Genomic DNA, 21,040 nt, shown 5'->3' with positions numbered 1-21,040 from the left:
TGAGTTGGTCTTTAACCACTTGACAACTGGGCACTTAAACACCCTTAATAACCAGACCAATTTTCAGCTTTCGGTGCTCTCACATTTTGAATGACAATAACTCAGTCATACAACACTGTAACCAAATGAAATTTTTGTCCTTTTTTCCCCACAAATAGAGCTTTCTTTTGGTGGTATTTGATCACCTCTGCGGTTTTTATTTTTTTCGCTATAAATGAAAAAAGAATGAAAATTTTGTAAAAAAATGAATTTTTCTTCATTTCTATTATAAAATTTTGCAAAAAATGAATTTTTCTTCATAAATTTGGCCTAAAATGTATACTGCTACATATCTTTGGTTAAAAAAAAAAAAATTTGGATATTATTTAGTCTGGGTGAAAGTTATAGGGTCTACAAGCTATGGTACCAATTACTGAAAATTGATCAATTTGATTACATCTGATGTACTGACAGCCTCTCTCATTTCTTGAGACCCTAACATGCCAGAAAAGTACAAATACCCCCTAAATGACCCCTTTTTGGAAATAAGACATTCCAAGGTATTTAGAAAGAGGCATTGTGAGTTTTTTGAAGTTGTCATTTTTTCCCACAATTCTTTGCAAAATCAAGGTTTTTTTTATTTTTATTTTTTTCCCACAAAAGTTTCATATTAGCAGGTTATTTCTCACACACAGCATATGCATACCACAAATTACACCCCAAAACACATTCTGCTATTCCTCCCGAGTATGGCGATACCACACATGTGTGAGACTTTTACACAGCGTGGCCACATACAGAGGCCCAACATGCAGGGAGCACCATCAGGCGTTCTAAAGCACCCAGACCAGTTCTGACATTTCTCTCCTACATGTAAAAATCATCATTTATTTGCTAGAAAATTACATAGAACCCCAAAACATTATATACAGTATGCTTTTTTAGCAAAGACCCTAGAGAATACAATGGCGGTCGTTGCAACTTTTTATCGCGCATGGTATTTGCACAGCAATTTTTCGAACGCATTTTTTTGGGAAATAAAACAGTTTTGTGCTTTTTAAAAAAAAAAACATTAAAGTTAGCCCAATGTTTTTGCATAATATGAAAGATGAAGTTACGCCGAGTAAATAGATACCCAACATGTCACCCTTCAATATTGCACACGCTTGTGGAATGGCGCCAAACTTCGCTACTTAAAAATCCCCATAGGTGACGTTTTAAATGTTTTTACTGGTTACATATTTTTGTTACAGAGGAGGTCTGGGGCCAAAATGATTGCTCTCGCTCTAACGTTCGCAGCGATACCTCACATGTGTGGTTTAATCACCGTTTTCATATGTGGGCGGGACTTACATGCACATTCGCTTCTGTATACGAGCATGCGGGAACAAGGGGTGCTTTAAATATATATATATTTTTTTTTATTGTTCATTTTACTTTATTTATTTTAGTTTGACACGTTTTTCCCCAAAAATAAATGTTTTGATCACTTTTATTCCAATTACAAGGAATGTAAACATCCCTTGTAATAGGAATATAGCATGACAGGTCCTCTTTACAGTGAGATATGGGGTCAATAAGACCCCACATCTCACCTCTAGGCTGGGAAGCCTGAAAAAAAACAAAAAAAAAACGATCCTGGCTTCGATCGCAGCGGTGAGTCGGAAGAAGCACCGGAGGGCGAAGGGAGTGGGGACGTCCCCTTTTGCCTCCCGTAAGAACGATCAAGAGGTGGAACAGCCGCCATGATCGTTCTTATGGTGTAGAGAATCGCCGGCTGAAAAAAATGATATCTGAATGATGCCTGTAGCTGCAGGCATCATTTAGATATCCCTGCACAAAGTCAAGGACCTCATATGACGTGGGCGGGAAGTGGTTAAAACACATTTTTTTCCCCAGAGTATTTTCTGGGTATTGCAGAGTATTGGCCGGGGTATTGCAAAGTATTGGCCGGGGTATTGCAAAGTATTGGCCGGGGTATTGCAAAGTATTGGCCGGGGTATTGCAAAGTATTGGCCGGGGTATTGCAAAGTATTGGTGCGGGGGTATTGCAGAGTATTGTGTGGGGGGTATTGCAGAGTATGGTGCGGAGGTATTGCAGAGTATTGTGTGGGGGGTATTGCAGAGTATTGTGTGGGGGGTATTGCAGAGTATTGTGTGGGGGGTATTGCAGAGTATTGTGCGGGGGGTATTGCAGAGTATTGTGCGGGGGGTATTGCAGAGTATTGTGCGTGGGGTATTGCAGAGTATTGTGCAAGGGGTACTGCAGAGTATTGCGCAGGGGGTATTGCAGAGTATTGCGCGGGGGTATTGCAGAGTATTGCGCGGGGGTATTGCAGAGTATTGGCCGGGGTATTGCAAAGTATTGGCCGGGGTATTGCAAAGTATTGGCCGGGGTATTGCAAAGTATTGGCCGGGGTATTGCAAAGTATTGGCCGGGGTATTGCAAAGTATTGGTGCGGGGGTATTGCAGAGTATTGTGTGGGGGGTATTGCAGAGTATGGTGCGGAGGTATTGCAGAGTATTGTGTGGGGGGTATTGCAGAGTATTGTGTGGGGGGTATTGCAGAGTATTGTGTGGGGGGTATTGCAGAGTATTGTGCGGGGGGTATTGCAGAGTATTGTGCGGGGGGTATTGCAGAGTTTTTGGCGGGGGTATTGCAGAGTATTGTGCAAGGGGTACTGCAGAGTATTGCGCAGGGGGTATTGCAGAGTATTGCGCGGGGGTATTGCAGAGTATTGCGCGGGGGTATTGCAGAGTATTGCGCGGGGGTATTGCAGAGTATTGTGCGGGGGGTATTGCAGAGTATTGTGCGGGGGGTATTGCAGAGTATTGTGCGGGGGGTATTGCAGAGTATTGTGCAAGGGGTACTGCAGAGTATTGCGCAGGGGGTATTGCAGAGTATTGCGCGGGGGTATTGCAGAGTATTGCGCGGGGGTATTGCAGAGTATTGCGCGGGGGTATTGCAGAGTATTGCGCAAGGGGTACTGCAGAGTACTGACAGGGGGTTTTGCAGAGTATCGCGCGGGGGTTTCGCAGAGTATCGCGCGGGTTTTTTTTGCAGAGTATCGCGCGGGGGTTTTTTGCAGAGTATCGCGCGGGGGTTTTTGCAGAGTATCGCGCGGGGTTTTTTGCAGGGATGGCTGAGCAGGGATGGATGGATCTGTGACTGCAATAGTCACAGATCCATCCCACACTGCTGCTGCCATCCGCGCTCTCCTCTCACACTGTACCGATCGGTACAGCGAGAGGAGGGAGGAACCGGCGTCATCAAATGACGCCGGTTTGTTTACCTGTGATCGCGCCGTCATTGGACGGCGCGATCACATGGTAAAAGATCGCTGTTATCGGTCAGTTACCGTGATCTGTGTAGCGCCGGGTCTCATAGACCCGGCGCGCACAGAATTTTCTTTGTGCGCGCCCGCGGCGGCGCGCATTACTAATTCTGCTGGGCGCCGTTCCATAACGGCGGCCCCCAGTTAAGCAACCACCTTGCCGCCGTTATATGACGGCGGCTGGTGGTTAACTGGTTAAAGCGGAGTTCCACCTAAAAGTGGAACTTCCGCTTAATCCACTCCTCGCCCCCTTGCATGCCACCTTTGGCATGTAATTTTTTTTGGGGGGGGGGGAGTGGGGGCTTCAGGAGGAGTGGGACTTCCTGTCCCACTTCCTCCTTCCGCCGAGGGGCTGCTGAGGCGAATAGTCATATCGCCTTTTGGCAGCCCCTCCCTCTAGGCGATCGCCTGGGACCTGTGACAGGTCCCAGGCGATCGCCTGTTCAATCGGATGGCGCAGCGCCGCTTGCGCATGCGCAGTGGGTGCCCGGTCGTGAAGCCGAAAGCTGTCACGGCCGGGTGCCCACCCTTAGAATGAAGACGCCGGCCGGAGAGGGGGGGAGAGGAGCGGAGCCCTGGCCGGCACATCGCTGGAGCGTGGAGCAGGTAAGTATGTTTATTAAAAGTCAGCAGCTACACTTTTTGTAGCTGCTGACTTTTAATAAACATTAAAAATGACTGAAACACCCCTTTAAGTACAGTGAAGACAATGGCAATCTTTGTCAGGTTATGTCTTTGTTCCTATTGGAGCGTTGTCCTCGTATCTAGTTTGGTCGCCAGCACAGAAACTGGGGTGAAAGTAAGTGAATTAGCAATAAAATCCTTTTTCCGCTCCAACTACAACCAAAAAATAAATTTTTGGTCGTAGATGGGCTGTAAAAAGAGCTGAGCACATTTTATCATCTGTTTGGGATGCTGTATTTCGATATGTGGGTCTGTTCTGCAAATCAGATTTACGAATATAGTGGAATTCAGGAATATTTTCTTTTTATGTGCACAGCAGGCTGATGCAAAGTACAGCTTTAAACATCTATCAATAGTCAGGGAGGTTTGCGAAGCCTGGAAATTAACCTTTAACTTTTCTATTTTCCACCCCATCTGTGTGTAATGAAATCCTACTGAGGATAATCCTACCCCATACTATGCTAGTTTCCATTTTTCCTTTCACATTCTACAAGGAGCATTCATTTATTTTCTGATTCGTTTCTGGTCCCATGGTATCAGCTCTAGTCTAAGTTATTTCAAGAATAATAACTGTTTACTAGAACAATTCAAACTGCATTTTCAATTTTACATTATGGGTAAACAGATTTGTGTAGTGATGTGCAATGCACAGTATTAGCAAATGAAAAAAAAATACATGTTTTATTGTTCTCAAAGCAATTAAAGTGCACCTATGCCTAGACTAGGGGAGCCCTTTAATGTGGCCCGTGACCTCAAACCAGAGAAGCGCATGCCCAGGGTCACCAACCTATTGATCTCAATCTGGGCTTGCCATCCCAGAGGATCAGAGTACATGGAAAAGAAAAAGATGAGAATGGTGCGCTTATTCAATAATGTGCCATAAAGTAGTATACTCAAAGAATGAATATGATGAGTATCCAAACATACAAATAAATAAATGTGAAAAAAAGTCTAACTAAAGCCCAATGGTAGGAGTCAGTTCATATAAAGGTAAAAATCTCATAGGGATAACTCGATAGAAGAAAAAAAAGATAAAATATCAATCCAAACATCGACTGTTAAAGTTATGAATTGGCCGCTCACCTCCAACAATGACCCAAGGGTCAAACAAGGCCCATCAGATAGTCAGATAAGGAATCCTGCTGATGGATCTGTAAAGGCATCCAGGTCCCAGGCGAAGAACTACATCCAAAACTTGGCCTCAAAACATCTTGGGTAATTCCAGATATAGAGGAAACAGCTCGCTCCAAGGAATGACACTTCTTGTATAAATGGCGCTCGAAGGGAACAAAGAACAGCCATAGTGCAATATTGCCAAATGAAAATTAAATTTATTTAGTAAAAGAAACTGCTTACATCAAGTAAGGGTAAAAACCGCAGTAAAAATCAATGGGAGTAGTGACACACAGGCCTCCTCACCGTACTTCCGTAAAACACCACCGAAACTGACATCACAAGGCTTCACCCGACACGTTCGGTCACTGGTCACGTGACTTCCTAGATCACTCGTATCGCAAGTTTTTACTATCTGTTTGTAAGTAGTTCTTTATACTTTACTTCTAATAAAAGAATCTAAGGATAATGCACAAGGTTGGTGAGCCTGCATAGTGGCAGACTGTTGTGTCAGAGAGGTGACATCAGTAATGATTTTTCTAAGTTTGCTGAGTTTGATAACATTGGATCTTGGAACATTGGTTTGAAGAGCAGAGTCTAAGCTGTACATAAATTGGAGGAACAGCAGATGCTAAACTACATTCCTTGGAAGAATGCCGTATTCATTTCCTCTTGTACAATTGTGGATTGAGGTATCCACCATTTTATGTCCTGCATCATGGGAAACTAGGAAACTAGAGTGGATATCTTGTTTCATACTTCCTGTGGCTCTCCCTGCTAATATTTTGGGTGCTGTTATGGGGATGTTATATCAATCAAAATAATACAGTAAAGCCCTGTACACACGATAGGTTAACCAGAGGACAACGGTCTGAATTGCTTTTCTCACAATCCTGCGAGCTGTTCTGTCTGATATTTTTCTTGGTCTTCCAGATCTTGCTTTAACTTCCACTGTTCCCGATGACTGCCATTTCTTAATTACATTCCGAACAGAGGATATTGACATCTGAAAACGCTTTGCTATCTTCTTATAGCCTTCTCCAGCTTTGTGAGCGTCAACTATTTTCAGTTTCAGTTTTCTAGACAACTGCTTAGAAGAACCCATGGTGCTGATTGTTGGGGCAAGGTCAGATGAGTCTGGGCATTTAAAACCTTTGAGATTGACATCCCCTGGTCTTCCCAGACGATGATTGAGAACAATCCATGACACTGGCAGGTCTCAGCTTTGCAAAGGGGGCAGTGCATGCTATAAATTCTGCAGGGTGCCCAAACCTTTGCAGACGCCATTTTTTGTTTTCTGTAATTTTGAAAGTGTAAATAATGGAAATAAAATCTAACTTTTTTTTACATATTATAAGAATGTCTAATCTGTAATTTAATGCCCTTTGGAGATTTTTCCATCTTTCCTTGGCTTCGTTATGCACATTAATACAATTTTTTACCTGGGGTGCCCAAACTTTCGATCCTCACTGTAAGCTGTGTACAAAGTATGATTTTTGCATAGAATTTTGCATACACAGTAAATATATTTTTGATTCTAAAATGTAAACCTCACATGTCAGCTCTTGAAAACGTTACTTCTAATCCTTGTCCCTGTAAATGGGCAAAATGAATGCATGTCTGTTTACTGAATTCAGCCTTTTGATAGTATATTTATTAAACTGTGCCATGCATGAAATGAACTCATTCTTGAGATCTGTGTAGTTTAATGTATGTTGAATGTATATGTGCCGGGAATACCTTATTAGAGCAATGACGATATAAGCTGTGCAGAATGCAGGGCACGTTTTCTCCTTTAGAGATCATTGCAGCAATGTAAAATAAGAGATCACCTGAGCTTCTACATGAGGCATGGGGCTGCATTCAGCTTCTGGTATCTTTTATCCTAGAAATGAAATTCTTTTCACATTACGGAGTTGAACAATGTGTTCTGCATTGCACTTCACTTCTTATTTCAGGGGAACAGGAGTGATAACGTGGCCCAGATGTAATTTCAGCTTGCACAGGGTACCAGCAGGGCCGGACTTACCATTGTGCTTGACTGGGCTCAAGCCCATGGGCCCCGTCCAATAGTGGGCCCCCTTTAAAAAAAAAATCATTTTTTAGGGGTCCGGAGGTCCCCAGGGGCCCGGAGGCCCCCAGGGCCCCGGACGGCAACCCCCCTTTTTATTATTATTATTATTATTAATAAAAAATTTACATTTATATATATATATATATATATATATATATATATATATTTTTTTTTTTTATTAAAGCGGTGGTTCACACTAATATATAACATCAGCTCAAACACCCAGGCTCAGGCCGTTTTTGCACAACTCGTTAGTTAAAAAATATAAAAACGATTCCATACCTTTGATCAGCTGCCACTTCCTGGTTGGTATCCCGCGGGAGTGGGCGTGTCCCTTCGTCGCCGCATTGTTTCCTGGGATTACTGTGCAGGGTCTCGTGACACTGCAGAGGATGAGAAATCTTTGGCTCCAGCATGGCAAATCTCGTGTGATTTTGCATGTCACATGACTCTGCAGCAGCTGCTCAATTAGTTCTGAGCTATTGCTGAGAGAAAGTATTAGCTCAATTGTGTCAGCAGCACAACGGGGCGGGTCATTATGACACCGGCCGTTGTGATGGCAACTGAGCAGTGTTGACGGCGCGGCTCGCCGTCAACACTGCACATGCGCGGGATACAGCGGTGAATGCTGGGACTGCAGCATTCACCGCATCCCAGAAGAAAGTCCTGTGGGGCTTCACACTGCCAGGACATAAGATGGAAACGTCCATCTATAATTTATATAACATATCGTTTTATGGCAAATCGTTATGCAGCCACATAAAACAGCAGGACGGGTGAGTAGACTCTTGCATCTAGCAAAAGCGGGTGAAAGGGTTTTAAAAAAAAAAACGTAATTAGGGGGAACCACCGCTTTAAAGGGCTCAGAGGTCCCCAGGGCCCCATGTGGCAACCCCCCCTTTTTTTTATTTTTTTTATAAATGTTTATTTTTTTTATTTTTGTTTATATTTTATTAAAAGGCCCAGAGGTCCCCAGGGCCCCGGATGGCTAACCCCCTTTTTATATATATATATATATATATTTTTTTTTTTTTCTTCTTTATTTCTTCTTTTTTTTGTAAAGGCCCCCCCCCGCTTCTCAATTTCAGGCGGCAGCACCCCCCCCCCCTAGGTTCTCTGCTTCAGGGGGCCCATGCCTTAAGCTGTGTAAGGGGCCCCAAATGCTAATGACAGTCTGTGGCCCTGGCTGTTGGCACTCCCCCCGCTCAACAACTTCAATTTGCACCCCCCAGGGGCCCCCACCACCCTAAGTCCTGCCCTGGGTACCAGGTGTGGATTCATACCGGCCTACCATCTGATTCAGCATTTATCATTACAGGTATATGAGCCTGCATACTGGAACGTGCCATGCAAAAAGGAAAAAAAGAAAAACGACTTCTCGCTTTACTTGATCTGCCCCTTAAAGTAATACTAGAAAACAAAATTGTAAAAAAAAAAGAAAATATATATATATATATATATATATATATATATATATATAAAATAAAATAATTAGAAAAAAAATTATTTATATATATTTGTCTTTACATACAGTCACCAGTCATTGTCCCTGATCACCACCACACCAGTTATATAATAATGCTTTACTGCACTGGAACAGTATGTAACAAAAAACTAAGGATTGTGAACATTTTTGGGGTTATTTTCACCAAAGAAATGGAGGAGAATAAATTTTGACCTAAATTTATGAAAAAAGATTATTTATTTGCAAAAGTTTACAACAGAAATAAAGGAAAATAAAGTATTAATACACGTCGCAATGTATAGTGGAGTGTTATGAAGGAAATTAGTGTACAAAGCGCTAAGCATCCAATAGAGTCGCCTGACACTAATTGGGAAACAGGTCTCAGAAGCCTGCTTCCTGATTGGCGGGGAGGAACTTTAGTGTGATAATAACGAAAATCCATTCGCTATGGTCGCACAACTGGGTGGCCTTGGAGCGTAATGCTCTCCGCTCCGAGACCATACTTTTTTGAAGCCTATTAGAGCCTCTGGCTCTAATCAGGTGTTTGAAACCCCCCCCCCCCCCCCACATTGGAATCCATGGTCTGATGTTCTGATATGTAGATCAGGGGACCGGACGCATGGTTAGGTGAAGCGCCGCCTGTGCGCCCTCTATGGACGGTCTACCACTGCTATCTATCTATCTATCTATCTATCTATCTATCTATCTATCTATCTATCTATCTATCTACAGCAGGGGTCTCCAAACTGCGGCCTGAGGGCCAGATGTGGCCCTTTGTTAGCCTTTATCCGGCCCTCGGGCACCATCCCTCTCACTGATATGAGGTACTATTCCTTCCACTGACACCAACAAGGAGGCACTATTTCTTATACTGATACCAATAATGGGATACTATTGCTCCTACCAATAGGGGCACTTCTCCTCCTCCTACTGACCACCAACCCTGAGGTCATATTTATTCTCACCGATGCCAAGCCCAGGACATTTTCTGCCCCCGCTGGCCACAGTCTGGCCCTTCTAAAGTCTGAAAGACAATAAACTGTCCCTTTCTTTGAAAAGTTTGGAGACCCCTGATCTACAGTATCTAGCTACAGGATCGTGACTAACACGTTAAACCCATATAAATTTCATGTCTTGTACACTGCAGGAGAAGAAATAGAAGCTTAATTGTATTACCTGATCGCTAGCTAGAAAACGTATGAATGATACAGTGGGCCAGATTCTGGTACATCCGCGCAATTTTATGCGAGCGTAACATATCTGATTTACGTTACGCCTCCGCAACTTAGACGGGCAAGTGCTGTATTCTCAAAGCACTTGCTCCGTTAGTTGCGGTGGCGTAGCGTAAATCGGCCGGCGTAAGCCCGCCTAATTCAAATTTGGATCAGGGGGGCGTGTTTTATGTAAATCTACTGTGACCTGACGTGATTGACGTTTTTCCCGAACGGCGCATGCGCCGTCCGTGGAATTTCCCAGTGTGCATTGCTCCAAAGTACGCCGCAAGGACTCATTGGTTTCGACGTCCAGCCCCATTCACGGACGACTTACGCAAACGACGTAACTTTTTCAAATTTTGACGCGGGAACGACGGCCATACTTAACATTGACGCGCCGCACTTATGCCACCATAAAGCAGGGGCAACTATACGCCAGGAAAAGCCTAACGTAAACGTCGTAATTTTACTGCGTCGGACGCGCGTACGTTCGGGAATTTGCGTATCTAGCTAATTTGCATACTCAACGCGGAATTCGACGGAAGCGCCACCTAGCGTTCAAAAAAAAAATGCAGTTTAGATCCGACGGCGTAAGAGACTTACGCCTGTCGGATCTAATGGATATCTATGCGGAACTGATTCTAAGAATCAGTAGCATAGATACGACGGGTCAGATTAGGACTTACGACGGCGTACATGGCGCTGCGCCGTCGTAAGTCCTTTGAGAATCTGGACCAGTGTGTTTAATATTTCTATATAGTGATCCTGTAAATGGCATTGTCAGTGATATAATGAAAATTCATGCTATATTACAGAGTGAGCAGCACTTGTGTTTTTCCATTACAGAGAATGCATGATGACTATAAAGTTGAATGTTAGTTATAGAATGCGCTCGCTGGATTCTGCAGAGAAATAAGTCTGTTTGGTGTCATTATACACACAATAACACGGCACTGCCAATTTGTTCCACTCTATAGAAGATGGAAGGTTTTACATAGTATATAAATCACATTTTTGATTACCGTATTCCTGACAGTAATACCTATTTCCGCTGTCCTGGATTTCATTTTTGTACAATACTATATGACTAATGTATGACCTTTAAATGATAAACTTCCATTTCTAAACAAACCTGCTGCCAAATCAAAAATGCTCTGCTTTTTCATCTTGGCATAATAGAAGACACAAGAATGGAAAAACATCAAAAGGTTACTGTAGCATTGTGAGTCTTTCTATCTTCAAAAGCTGTATTTACCTTAATGTGTCAGGTTTGGTGTGATTGGACCAGACGGACATCCGTAACATATTTTCCACAGGAAATGTTGCATATCATTTTCCCCCACATGTCCCATATCCTGGAAGCATGCAACATTTTATATAATGGCCATAAAAGCAATGATACACCTATGATGGTTGGCTTTAGACATTCCACTGGGTTGGGTTTAGATGTGTTTTGCTTTGGTTAGGATGAAGGTAATAACTAGACATGTGCAGAACAAAAACAAAATAGTTTCATTTTGTTTTGTTATTTACTAAGGGCCAGATTCACAGTCGAGATACGACGGAGTATCTCAGATACTCCGTCGTATCTCTCAGAGTATCTATGCGACTGATTCATACTGTAGAATCTATGGACTGATTCATAGAATCAGTTACGCATAGATATCCCTTTGATCCGACAGGTGTAATTGTTTTACACTGTCGGATCTTAGGATGCAATACCGCGGCCGCCGCTGGGGGGAGTTTGCGTCGAAAACCAGCGTCGGGTATGCAAATTAGTAGTTACGGCGATCCACGACGGTTTTTCGCATTCGACACGTCGCTGCTAGTCTAGTTTCCCGTCGCAAAGTTAGTCGTCGTTTTAGGTGCCCTAACTTTAGACAGCACACGTATGTGCTGTTTAAAGTATGGCCGTCGTTCCCGCGTCGAAATTAAAAAAAAAATTCTTCTTGCGTAAAACGTCCGGGAATACGAAAGTACGCTACGCACGTCGCACGTCGTCGCCGTTCGAAAAAATGACGTCACTTCGCGCAAAGCACTGCGGGAAATTCAAAATAGAGCATGCGCAGTAGGTCCGGGGCGGGAGCGCGCCTAATTTAAATGGCACACACCCCTTTGAATTACGCGGGCTTACGCCGGAGGCTGCCAGCGTAAGTTTTCACGCAAGTGCTTGGTAAATCAGGCACTTGCGATGAAAACTTGCGGCGGTGTAACGTATCTACGATACGCCGCCGCGATTCTACGTGAATCTGGCCCTAATTTTTTTTTAGTTAAGTTCATGTAATTCTATATTGCAATTTGTTTATTTTATTCAAATTTGAATTAATTAATATTTATTATAGCAAAAAAGTAAAAAATATAGCATTTTTTTCAAAATTGTCGCTCTATTTTTGTTTATAACGCAAAAAATAAAACCCGCAGAGGTGATCAAATACCACCAAAAGAAAGCTCCGTTTGTGGGAAAAAAAGGACGCCAATTTTGTTTGGGAGCCACGTCGCACGACCGCGCAATTGTCAGTTAAAGCGACGCAGTGCCGAATCGCAAAAACTGGCCGGGTCCTTTAGCTGCCTAAAGGTCCGGGTCTTAAGTGGTTAATAATGCCCTTGCTATAGGTGTAGGTCATTTACATACCTCCCCAAAGCCTTCGAATTTGAATCTAATTCCATTCAAAATCAAAGTTATTCTATTCAAAATTTGGATTTTGGAAGATGGCTATATTCTTTCTATTCCATTCTATTCTATTGTTTTTTTGTATCCTTTTATTTTCTATTCTAGTCTTTTCTAGTCTATACCTGCAAAAAGGGGCCAGCCTGAAGTCATCCAGCAGGACTTAATTTTATGACTAAATTTCCAATTAAATGTATTTTTTTGCTGGCACCTCCTTGGTGAGAATGATGTGTCCCTCCTTCTGCAGCCTAGGAGGAACAAAGATTGTCTCTGGACAGCCGCACTCTGAACAAATTGTAGCCTTTATTAAAAGAAGGACAGCACTACAAGTCACAGCAAAATAAAATAAAACCTGACCTCTGACGCGTTTCGCACTGAAACTAGTGCTTAGTCATAGCTTAGTCACACCCTCCTTCTGCAGCCTCTTGAGATTTCCCCATCACATAGTTGTTTGCTATGTCTGGAACTATTTATACTGTATATTGTATTTAACCTCTTCACAGCGGCCGAACGTACATATGCGGCCTCTCAGTGTGTGGTCTTCACGCCAAGTGGCCGCATGCATATATGCTGCCCTGTGTAAACCACTTACCATGCTGAGAGCATGCTCCCTGCACACTCCCAGCACGGTAGCCGGTGGTCACTGGAAAAACTCACGATGCATACCAGCGATTGGGTTATTTTCGATCATGTGACAGCCAATCACATCGGTCACATGACCCGAATGCCCACATCCACCATTTAGCACCCTTAAAAGGCTGGGAGTTAAAGGATTAATACACCTTTACTAAAAAACTGCATATGCAGGGAAGGGTCTCCTGTAGATAAAAAGAAACTGTGCAGCTCTGACCAAATTTGAATAATGAATTACTATAAGTGTAGGCTGTTTACCTGCCTCCTGGTTAAACACTTCCCGCCCGGCCTATGGCCGATTTACGTCCGGGAAGTGGTTTTGAAATCCTGACAGGACGTTCCTGGACGTCCTGCAGGATTTCATGCCGCGCACGCCCGGGCGCGGCGATCGGTGATGCGGGGTGTCAGTCTGACAGACGCGAGTATAGGAGAGCCGATCGGCGGCTCTCCTGACAGGGGGGGTTCGCGCTGATTGTTTATCAGCTCAGCCCCCCCTCGGATCGCCACACTGGACCACCAGGGTGGGCAAAAAAAAAAAAAAAGCCTGCAAAAAAACAAAACAAAAAAAGGCTGAAAAAAAAAAAAAGCATACAAAAAAAAAAAAAAAAGATGCCAATCAGTGCCCACAAATGGGCACTGACTGGAAACCTGGGAAAATCAGTGCTGCCCCACAGTGTCCATCAGTGCCACCCCAGTGTCCATCAGTGCCACCCCACAGTGCCCATCCATGCCCAGTGCCCACCTATCAGTGCCCATCTGTGCCATCCATAAGTATCCATCAGTGCCACCCATAAGTGCCGCCCATGAGTGCCCATCTGTGCCGCCTATGAGTGCCCAGTGCCGCCTATGTGTGCCCATCAGTGCCGCCTATGTGTGCCCATCAGTGCCGCCCATGTGTGCCCATCAGTGCCGCCTATGAGTGCCCATCAGTGCCGCATACCAGCGCCGCCAATCAGTGCCACCTCATCTGTGCCCGTCAGTACTACCTCATCGATGTCCATCAGTGCCATCTCATCGGTGCCCATCAGTGCCGCCATATCAGTGCCCGTAATTGAAAGAGAAAAACTTATTTGCAAAAAAATTTACAGAAAAAAATAAAAACATATTTTTTTTTTCAAAATTTTCAGTCTTTTTTTAGTTGTTGCGCAAAAAAAAAAAAAAAAAAAAATCGCAGAGGTGATCAAATACCACCAAAAGAAAGCTCTATTTGTGGGGAAAAAAGGACGCCAATTTTGTTTGGGTACAATGTAGCATGACCGCGCAATTGTCAAAATGTCAATTGTCAAAATGCGACAGTGCTGAAAGCTGAAAATTGGCTTGGGCGGGAAGGTGCGTAAGTGCCTGGTATGGAAGTGGTTAAGAAACATCTAGACGTGGCAACATCCTGTTCTACCTTGTTTCTTCTCACCCCTCACCATCACAGGAACAAGCTCTCAGATTTGAATCAGCTGGGATAGTCTTAACAACATACTAGCAACAAGGCAGAACAGGATGATGCCATCTCTGGGAGTTTTTCGGTCAGGCTTTGGGGAGGTATGTAAATGACCTACACCTATAGCAAGGGCATTATTAACCACTTAAGACCCGGACCTTTAGGCAGCTAAAGGACCTGGCCAGCGATTCGGCACTGCGTCGCTTTAACTGACAATTGCGCGTTCGTGCGACGTGGCTCCCAAACAAAATTGGCGTCCTTTTATTCCCACAAACAGAGCTTTCTTTTGGTGGTATTTGATCACCTCTGTGGGTTTTATTTTTTGCGCTATAAACAAAAATAGAGCGACAATTTTGAAAAAAAATGCAATATTTTTAACTTTTTTGCTATAATAAATATCCCCCAAAAATATATAAAAAAAAAAATTTTTTCCTCAGTTTAGGCAGATACGTATTCTTCTACCTATTTTTGGTAAACAAAATCGCAATAAGCGTTTATGGGTTGGTTTGCGCAAAATTTATAGCGTTTACAAAATAGGGGATAGTTTTATTGCATTTTTTTTTTTACTGCTAATGGCGGCGATCAGCGATTTTTTTTTCGTGACTGCGACATTATGGCGGACACTTCGGACAATTTTGACACATTTTTGGGACCATTGTCATTTTCACAGCAAAAAATGCATTTAAAATGCATTGTTTACTGTTAAAATGACAATTGCAGTTTGGGAGTTAACCACAAGGGGGTGCTGATGGTGTTATGTGTGACCTCATCTGTGTTTCTAACTGTAGGGGGTGTGGCTGTAGGTGTGACGTCATCGATTATGATTCCCTATATAAGGGAACACACGATCGATGACGGCGCCACAGTTAAGAACGGTGAAGCTGTGTTTACACACAGCTCTCCCCGTTCTTCAGCTCCGGGGACCGATCGCGGGACTCCAGCGGCGATCGGGTCCGCCAGTCCTGCGGCCGCGGTCACGGAGCTTCGGACCGGGTCACAGGCATGCGCCTGTGACCCCACGGCTGGGCTTAAAGGGCAACGTACAGGTACGTTGATGTGCCCAGCCGTACCATTCTGCCGACGTATATCGGTGTGAAGGGGTCCTTAAGTGGTTAAACCACTTGACCAACAGAAGGTTTAACCCCCTTTATGACCAGGACATTTTTTGTTATTCAGCACTGTGCTACTTTAACTGGTAATTGCGTAGGCATGCAACGCTGTGCCCAAATGACATTTATGTAATTTTGTTCACACAAATAAAAAGGTTAAGTGTGTGCCTAACAAGTGTAAGGGTACTTTCACACTAAGACGGTACCGGCGTTCGCGCTTTTCGGGTGGTAGCGGGGCACTTTTAACCCCCACAAAGGGGATAGAAAGGGGATTGAAAGCGCCTGTGATGCTGCACTTCCGAATCGCTTTTCAGGAGCTTCGGAATCAGTGCCCATTCATTCCAATGGGCACTGCACCCACTGCCCCAAAAATGCTTCCAGCGGGACTTTTTTTCCCGTTTCGCAAGCGCACTGCCCCAGTGTGAAAGCATTTGGGCTTTCACATTGTGGAGGCATGAGAGGCAGTTTTCCCACTCTTTACAGGCACTGGCCCAGATTCAAGTAGCAATTGTGCCTGTGTAACCATAGGTTACACAGTGCAATTGCTTACTTGTCCTGGCGTTACGTATGCTCCTGATTCAGGAACATCGTAACGCCGACTGCAGCCTAAATCTGCGTGGCATAAGGCTCTTATGCCACGCATATCTAGGCTGCATTCTTGCGATGACCGCTAGGGGGCGTTCCCATTGTGGTCAGCGTATAGTATGCAAATTGCATACTAACACCGATTCACAATGTTGCGCGAGCCCTGCGTATGCAATTTACTTCGTTTCCGTACGGCGTGTTTAGCGTAAGGCTGCCCCTTCTAATAGCAGGGGCAGCCAATGCTAAAGTATACCTGTCGTTCCCACGTCGCGACGTTCGAATTTTACGTAATTTGCGTAAGTGATTCGTGAATGGCGCTGGACGCCATTCACGGTCACTTTGAAGCAAATGACGTCCTTGCGACGTCATTTGCTGCAATGCACGTCGGGAAAGTTTCCCGACGGAGCATGCGCTCTACGCTCGGCGCGCCTAATTTAAATGATTCCCGCCCCCTACGGGATCATTTACATTAGGCGCCCTTACGCAGGGCAAGTTTACACAGCGCACACGCAATTTACGGAGCTACTGCTCCGTGAATCGCGGGTAGCGCAGTAAATTTGCGGGGGCGCAGGGCAAAAACGCTGCCCTGTGCCTCCGTAAATAAGGGGCAAATCTACCTGAATCCGGGCCACTATTTTTAGCTCTAAAACGCCTCAATACGGTCTCAGTGTGAAAGGGGTCTTAATGTGTGTAAAATGTTCTGTTTTCTTTTTTCAAACATATGTTGGTTCCTTCAGCCCGGGTTTTCCACTGATGTGGCATGGGACACCACATGTAATTTGCACAGGAATCGCAGCACATTCCTGTGCGAATTACATGTGGTGTCCCATGCCACATCAGTGCGATTTGAGCCATGGATTTGTATTGCAACATTTTGCCCATAGTACTTCTTTAAAACCCAATCAGGTTTTTTTTTTGTTTTTTTGCATCCTGTTGGGCAGTTTTTTTCACTTCATGTCCCAGTGACACAGCAGAAAGTGAGAACAATTCTCTTCTTAGACAGTTGTACCTGAAGGTGTCTCTGTCAGAAGATCTCTCCTCTGTTACTGTACTATTGGCAGCTGAAAAAATGATGGGTTTCTTGCTGCTTTCTGTCTTGTTGCCCATGATCACTAGGACACATAGGGCCAGATCCAGAGAGAGAGTACGCCGGCGTATCTACTGATACGCCGGCGTACTTTCAAATTACCCGCGTTGTATCTTAAGTTTGAATCCTCAAACCAAGATACAACGGCATCTGGGTTCGATCGGACAGGCGTACGGCTTTGTACGCCTTCGGATCGCAGATACAATACTTTGGCGTCCGCTGGGTGGAGTTTGCGTCGTTTTCCGCGTCGGGTATGCAAATGAGCTTTTTCCGACGATCCACGAACGTACGCGCGGCCGTCGCATTCTCTCACATCGTCTCTAGTTGGCTTTTTCCGGCGTATAGTAAAAGCTGCTATTTTGCGGCGTATAGATAGACCTGCCATGTTAAAGTATGGCCGTCGTTCCCGCGTCGAAATTTGAATGTTTTTTTTCGCGTAAGTCGTCCGTGAATAGGGATGGACGTCTAAGTTCAAAAAATGACGCCGTTGCGACGTCATTTCACGCAAAGCACGGCGGGAAATTTCAAAACGGAGCATGCGCAGTTCAATCGGCGCGGGGACGTGCTTCATTTAAATGAATCAGGCCCTCTACCCGCCGATTTAAATTCCGCCGCCAGAAATACACTACGCCGCCGTAAGTTAACTTACGGCGCGAAATCTTCCTGGATTCGACTTAAAGCCAGGTAAGATACGGCGGCGTAGCGTATCTCTGATACGCTGCGCCTATCCAATTCTATGTGGATCTGGCCCATAGAGAGGGAGACAGGAGGTAGGTACAGGAGAACTAGACCAAATATTAATGAGGAGTTTGATATAAAATGTAAAAAAGACGGAGCCATCGCATCTGGATGCCCCCTTCATTAGGGGCTAAAAATTGCTGGTAAAAATCTGGATGGTCTCAGGCTTAAAAATTCAAACCAAACATCTGTTGGTTCCTTCAGCCCGAGTTCACACTGATGTGATGCGGGACACCGCATTGTAATTCGCACAGGAATCGCAGCACATTCCTGCGCAGATTACATGTGGTGTTTATGGGGTACGATTTGAGCCATGGATTTGTATGGTTCAAAGCGCACCGCATTCACACCAAACTTGCAGAGGGTCCTTTTTTTATTCGCCACCAGAATCGGATCGCATGGATGTACACAACCATGCAACACAATTATGAAAATTGCACTGCGTTTGGCAAACTAATTTCAGGGTTTCGGTAACCTTACATACATTCCTGCAAATGGATTTTATCAACGGGTTGCGATTTTGATAAGTTGTGGAATCCGCGCTTAATTCGCACCTCATCTAGTGTGAACTGAGTGAGTGAGTTGTATAGCGCAGCAAATGCGAACTTAATCGCCTCAAGGCGCTTGGAATCCAGCGTCGTACCGGTCTTTCAGAAGAGGTGGGTCTTTAGTTTTTTCCTAAATGCCCAATGGTTTTCCTCTAAGCGGATGGTGATGGGTAGAGCATTCCAGAGCCGTGGTCCTTAACCACTTGACCACTGGGCACGTAAACCCACTTAATAACCAGACCAATTTTCAGCTTTTGGTGCTCTCACAATTTGAATGACAATTACTCAGTCATACCACATTGTACCCAAATGAAATTTTCGTCCTTTTTTTCACACAAATAGAGCTTTCTTTTGGTGGTATTTAATCACCGTTTGGATTTTTATTTTTTGCGCTATAAGAGAAAAAAGACTGAAAATTCTGTAAAAAAAAAGAATTTTTCTTTGTTTCTGTTATAAAATTTAGTAAATTTAGTATTTTTTCTTCATTCTTTTGCATAAATGTGAAAGATGAAGTTACGCCGAGTAAATAGATACCTAACATGTCACCCTTCAAAATTGCACACGCTCGTGGAATGGCGCCAAACTTCGGTACTTAAAAATCCCCATAGGCGACGTTGCAGGGTATTGTGGGGTATTGCGGAGTATTGTGGGGTATTGTGGAGTATTGTGGGGTATTGTGGGGTATTGCGGAGTATTGTGGGGTATTGCGGAGTATTGTGGGGTATTGCAGCAGAGTATTTTGGGGTATTGCAGCAGAGTATTTGGGGTATTGCAGCAGAGTATTTGGGGTATTGCAGCAGAGTATTTTGGGGTATTGCAGCAGAGTATTTTGGGGTATTGCAGAGTATGGCTGGTACTGCAGAGTATTGCACAGGGAGGGATAGATGGCTGGATCTGTGACTGTATGTGTCACAGATCCAGCCCGCAGCAGCTGCTGCTGCTTCTGCTCTCTCCCCTCTCCTCTCTCACACTGTACCGTTCGGCTGATCACAGATCAAGGTAAATCGCCGCTGATAGCGGCGGTTTACCACGTGATCGCTCCGTCCAAGACGGAGCGATCACTTGTAAACAAACCGGCGTCATGTGATGACGCCGGTTTGTTTACAAGTGATCGCTCCGTCATTGGACGGAGCGATCACGTGGTAAACCGCCGCTATTAGCGGCGATTTACCGTGATCCGTGATCAGCCGGGCCCGGAGGAGGACCCGGTGGTCACGGAGATTCCCGTGTGCGCGCCCCAGAGGGCGCGCGATTCTGGGAGGACGTACATTGACGCCCTCCCAGAGTTAAGCAACCGCCTTGTAGACGTATTTCGTCTATAGGGCGGTTGTTAACTGGTTAAACCCGAACTCAGGTTTAAGGATCAAAATTTGATAAAGTGGGAACATCCCTGAAACCCATACAGAGCAGGCAAGAATGTCCAAAGCTCAGTGACCTATAGCAATGAATTGAATCCATCTTTCTTCAATTTAGCTACATTGACCTGGAAATGTACTCTTAGTACCCCTAAAACCTTTAAACACCAGCTTTATGTTCTTTATTATTTTCTATATGCACTAAGGAACGGTGCAGTATTGAACTTATGTATAATGTATTTACAGGCGAAATTCAGAGGCAACCAACATACAACAAACATAAGAATCGCTGGCTCACAATGTGCGCGTGCGCGTGCGCATACACATCTCACTCCGTACTCAGCACGGGTGACGTGTCGGTGTATCTGATTGGTTGGCATCCCGGAAGTGCGCCGTGCGTGTCACCGGGTGATGTGTCTGCGTCCCACGGACAGACTGCAGGAAGTGAGAGTTACCTACAGTGAAGGGAGATGGCAGAGGTAGAAGTGAATGGGGGCAATGCCGCACTTTCTACCTCCACGTCCCAGAGCTCCAACCCCCTGTCCAGGAAACTCAACAAGATCCTGGAGACCCGGCTGGATAATGACAAGGTGAGGGCCCAGGACAGAGCAGACCATAGGTGGGGGAGGGGGAAGGGGTACTGTCTGTACATTTCCAGACTCAGAGCTGCTGGGGCTTGCTGCAACTTCTAGTTCTACAGGAGACATGGGCGATCAGAGACTTTAATTAAATGTTGCTGACTAGAAACGACATCTAAATATTAAGATCTTATTACCACTTTATCCCCAGGACAAATCTGACATTTCACTCATACATGTAAAAACCAGCAAATGGGCACATAAGTGAATGGTACCGATCGCTCACTGTGTTTATTTAGGAATAGAAGGGGCAAGTAAATTACATTTACCAGCCCCTTCCCCCAGATCTCTCCTCCACCCTCCAAAGCATTTGATCAAATTGAGATGATTTGTTACTTTTAGCTTGTGGGGTTAAAGCACAACTCCATGATTAAAATATTCTC

At 44.5% G+C, this 21,040-nt stretch overlaps 1 protein-coding gene across 2 annotated transcripts in view; it reads left to right on the top strand.

Moving 5' to 3' along the window:
* The first annotated feature begins 20,400 nt into the window (after positions 1–20,400).
* COG6 (component of oligomeric golgi complex 6) overlaps positions 20,401–21,040 on the top strand; it is a 195,289-nt gene continuing 194,649 nt past the window's right edge. Inside the window, exon 1 of one of the 2 annotated variants that reach the window (XM_040340359.1) lies at positions 20,401–20,609. In XM_040340359.1, the coding sequence (XP_040196293.1) occupies positions 20,490–20,609 (120 nt within the window). In that variant the 5' untranslated portion in view covers positions 20,401–20,489. The remainder of the gene's footprint in view (positions 20,610–21,040) is intronic. The other variant, XM_040340358.1, reaches the window with a different exon arrangement.

Source organism: Rana temporaria, chromosome 2 (genome assembly GCF_905171775.1).
Source record: "Rana temporaria chromosome 2, aRanTem1.1, whole genome shotgun sequence".
Classification (NCBI taxonomy): domain Eukaryota; kingdom Metazoa; phylum Chordata; class Amphibia; order Anura; family Ranidae; genus Rana; species Rana temporaria.
This window is presented reverse-complemented; position numbering and strand designations above follow the sequence as displayed.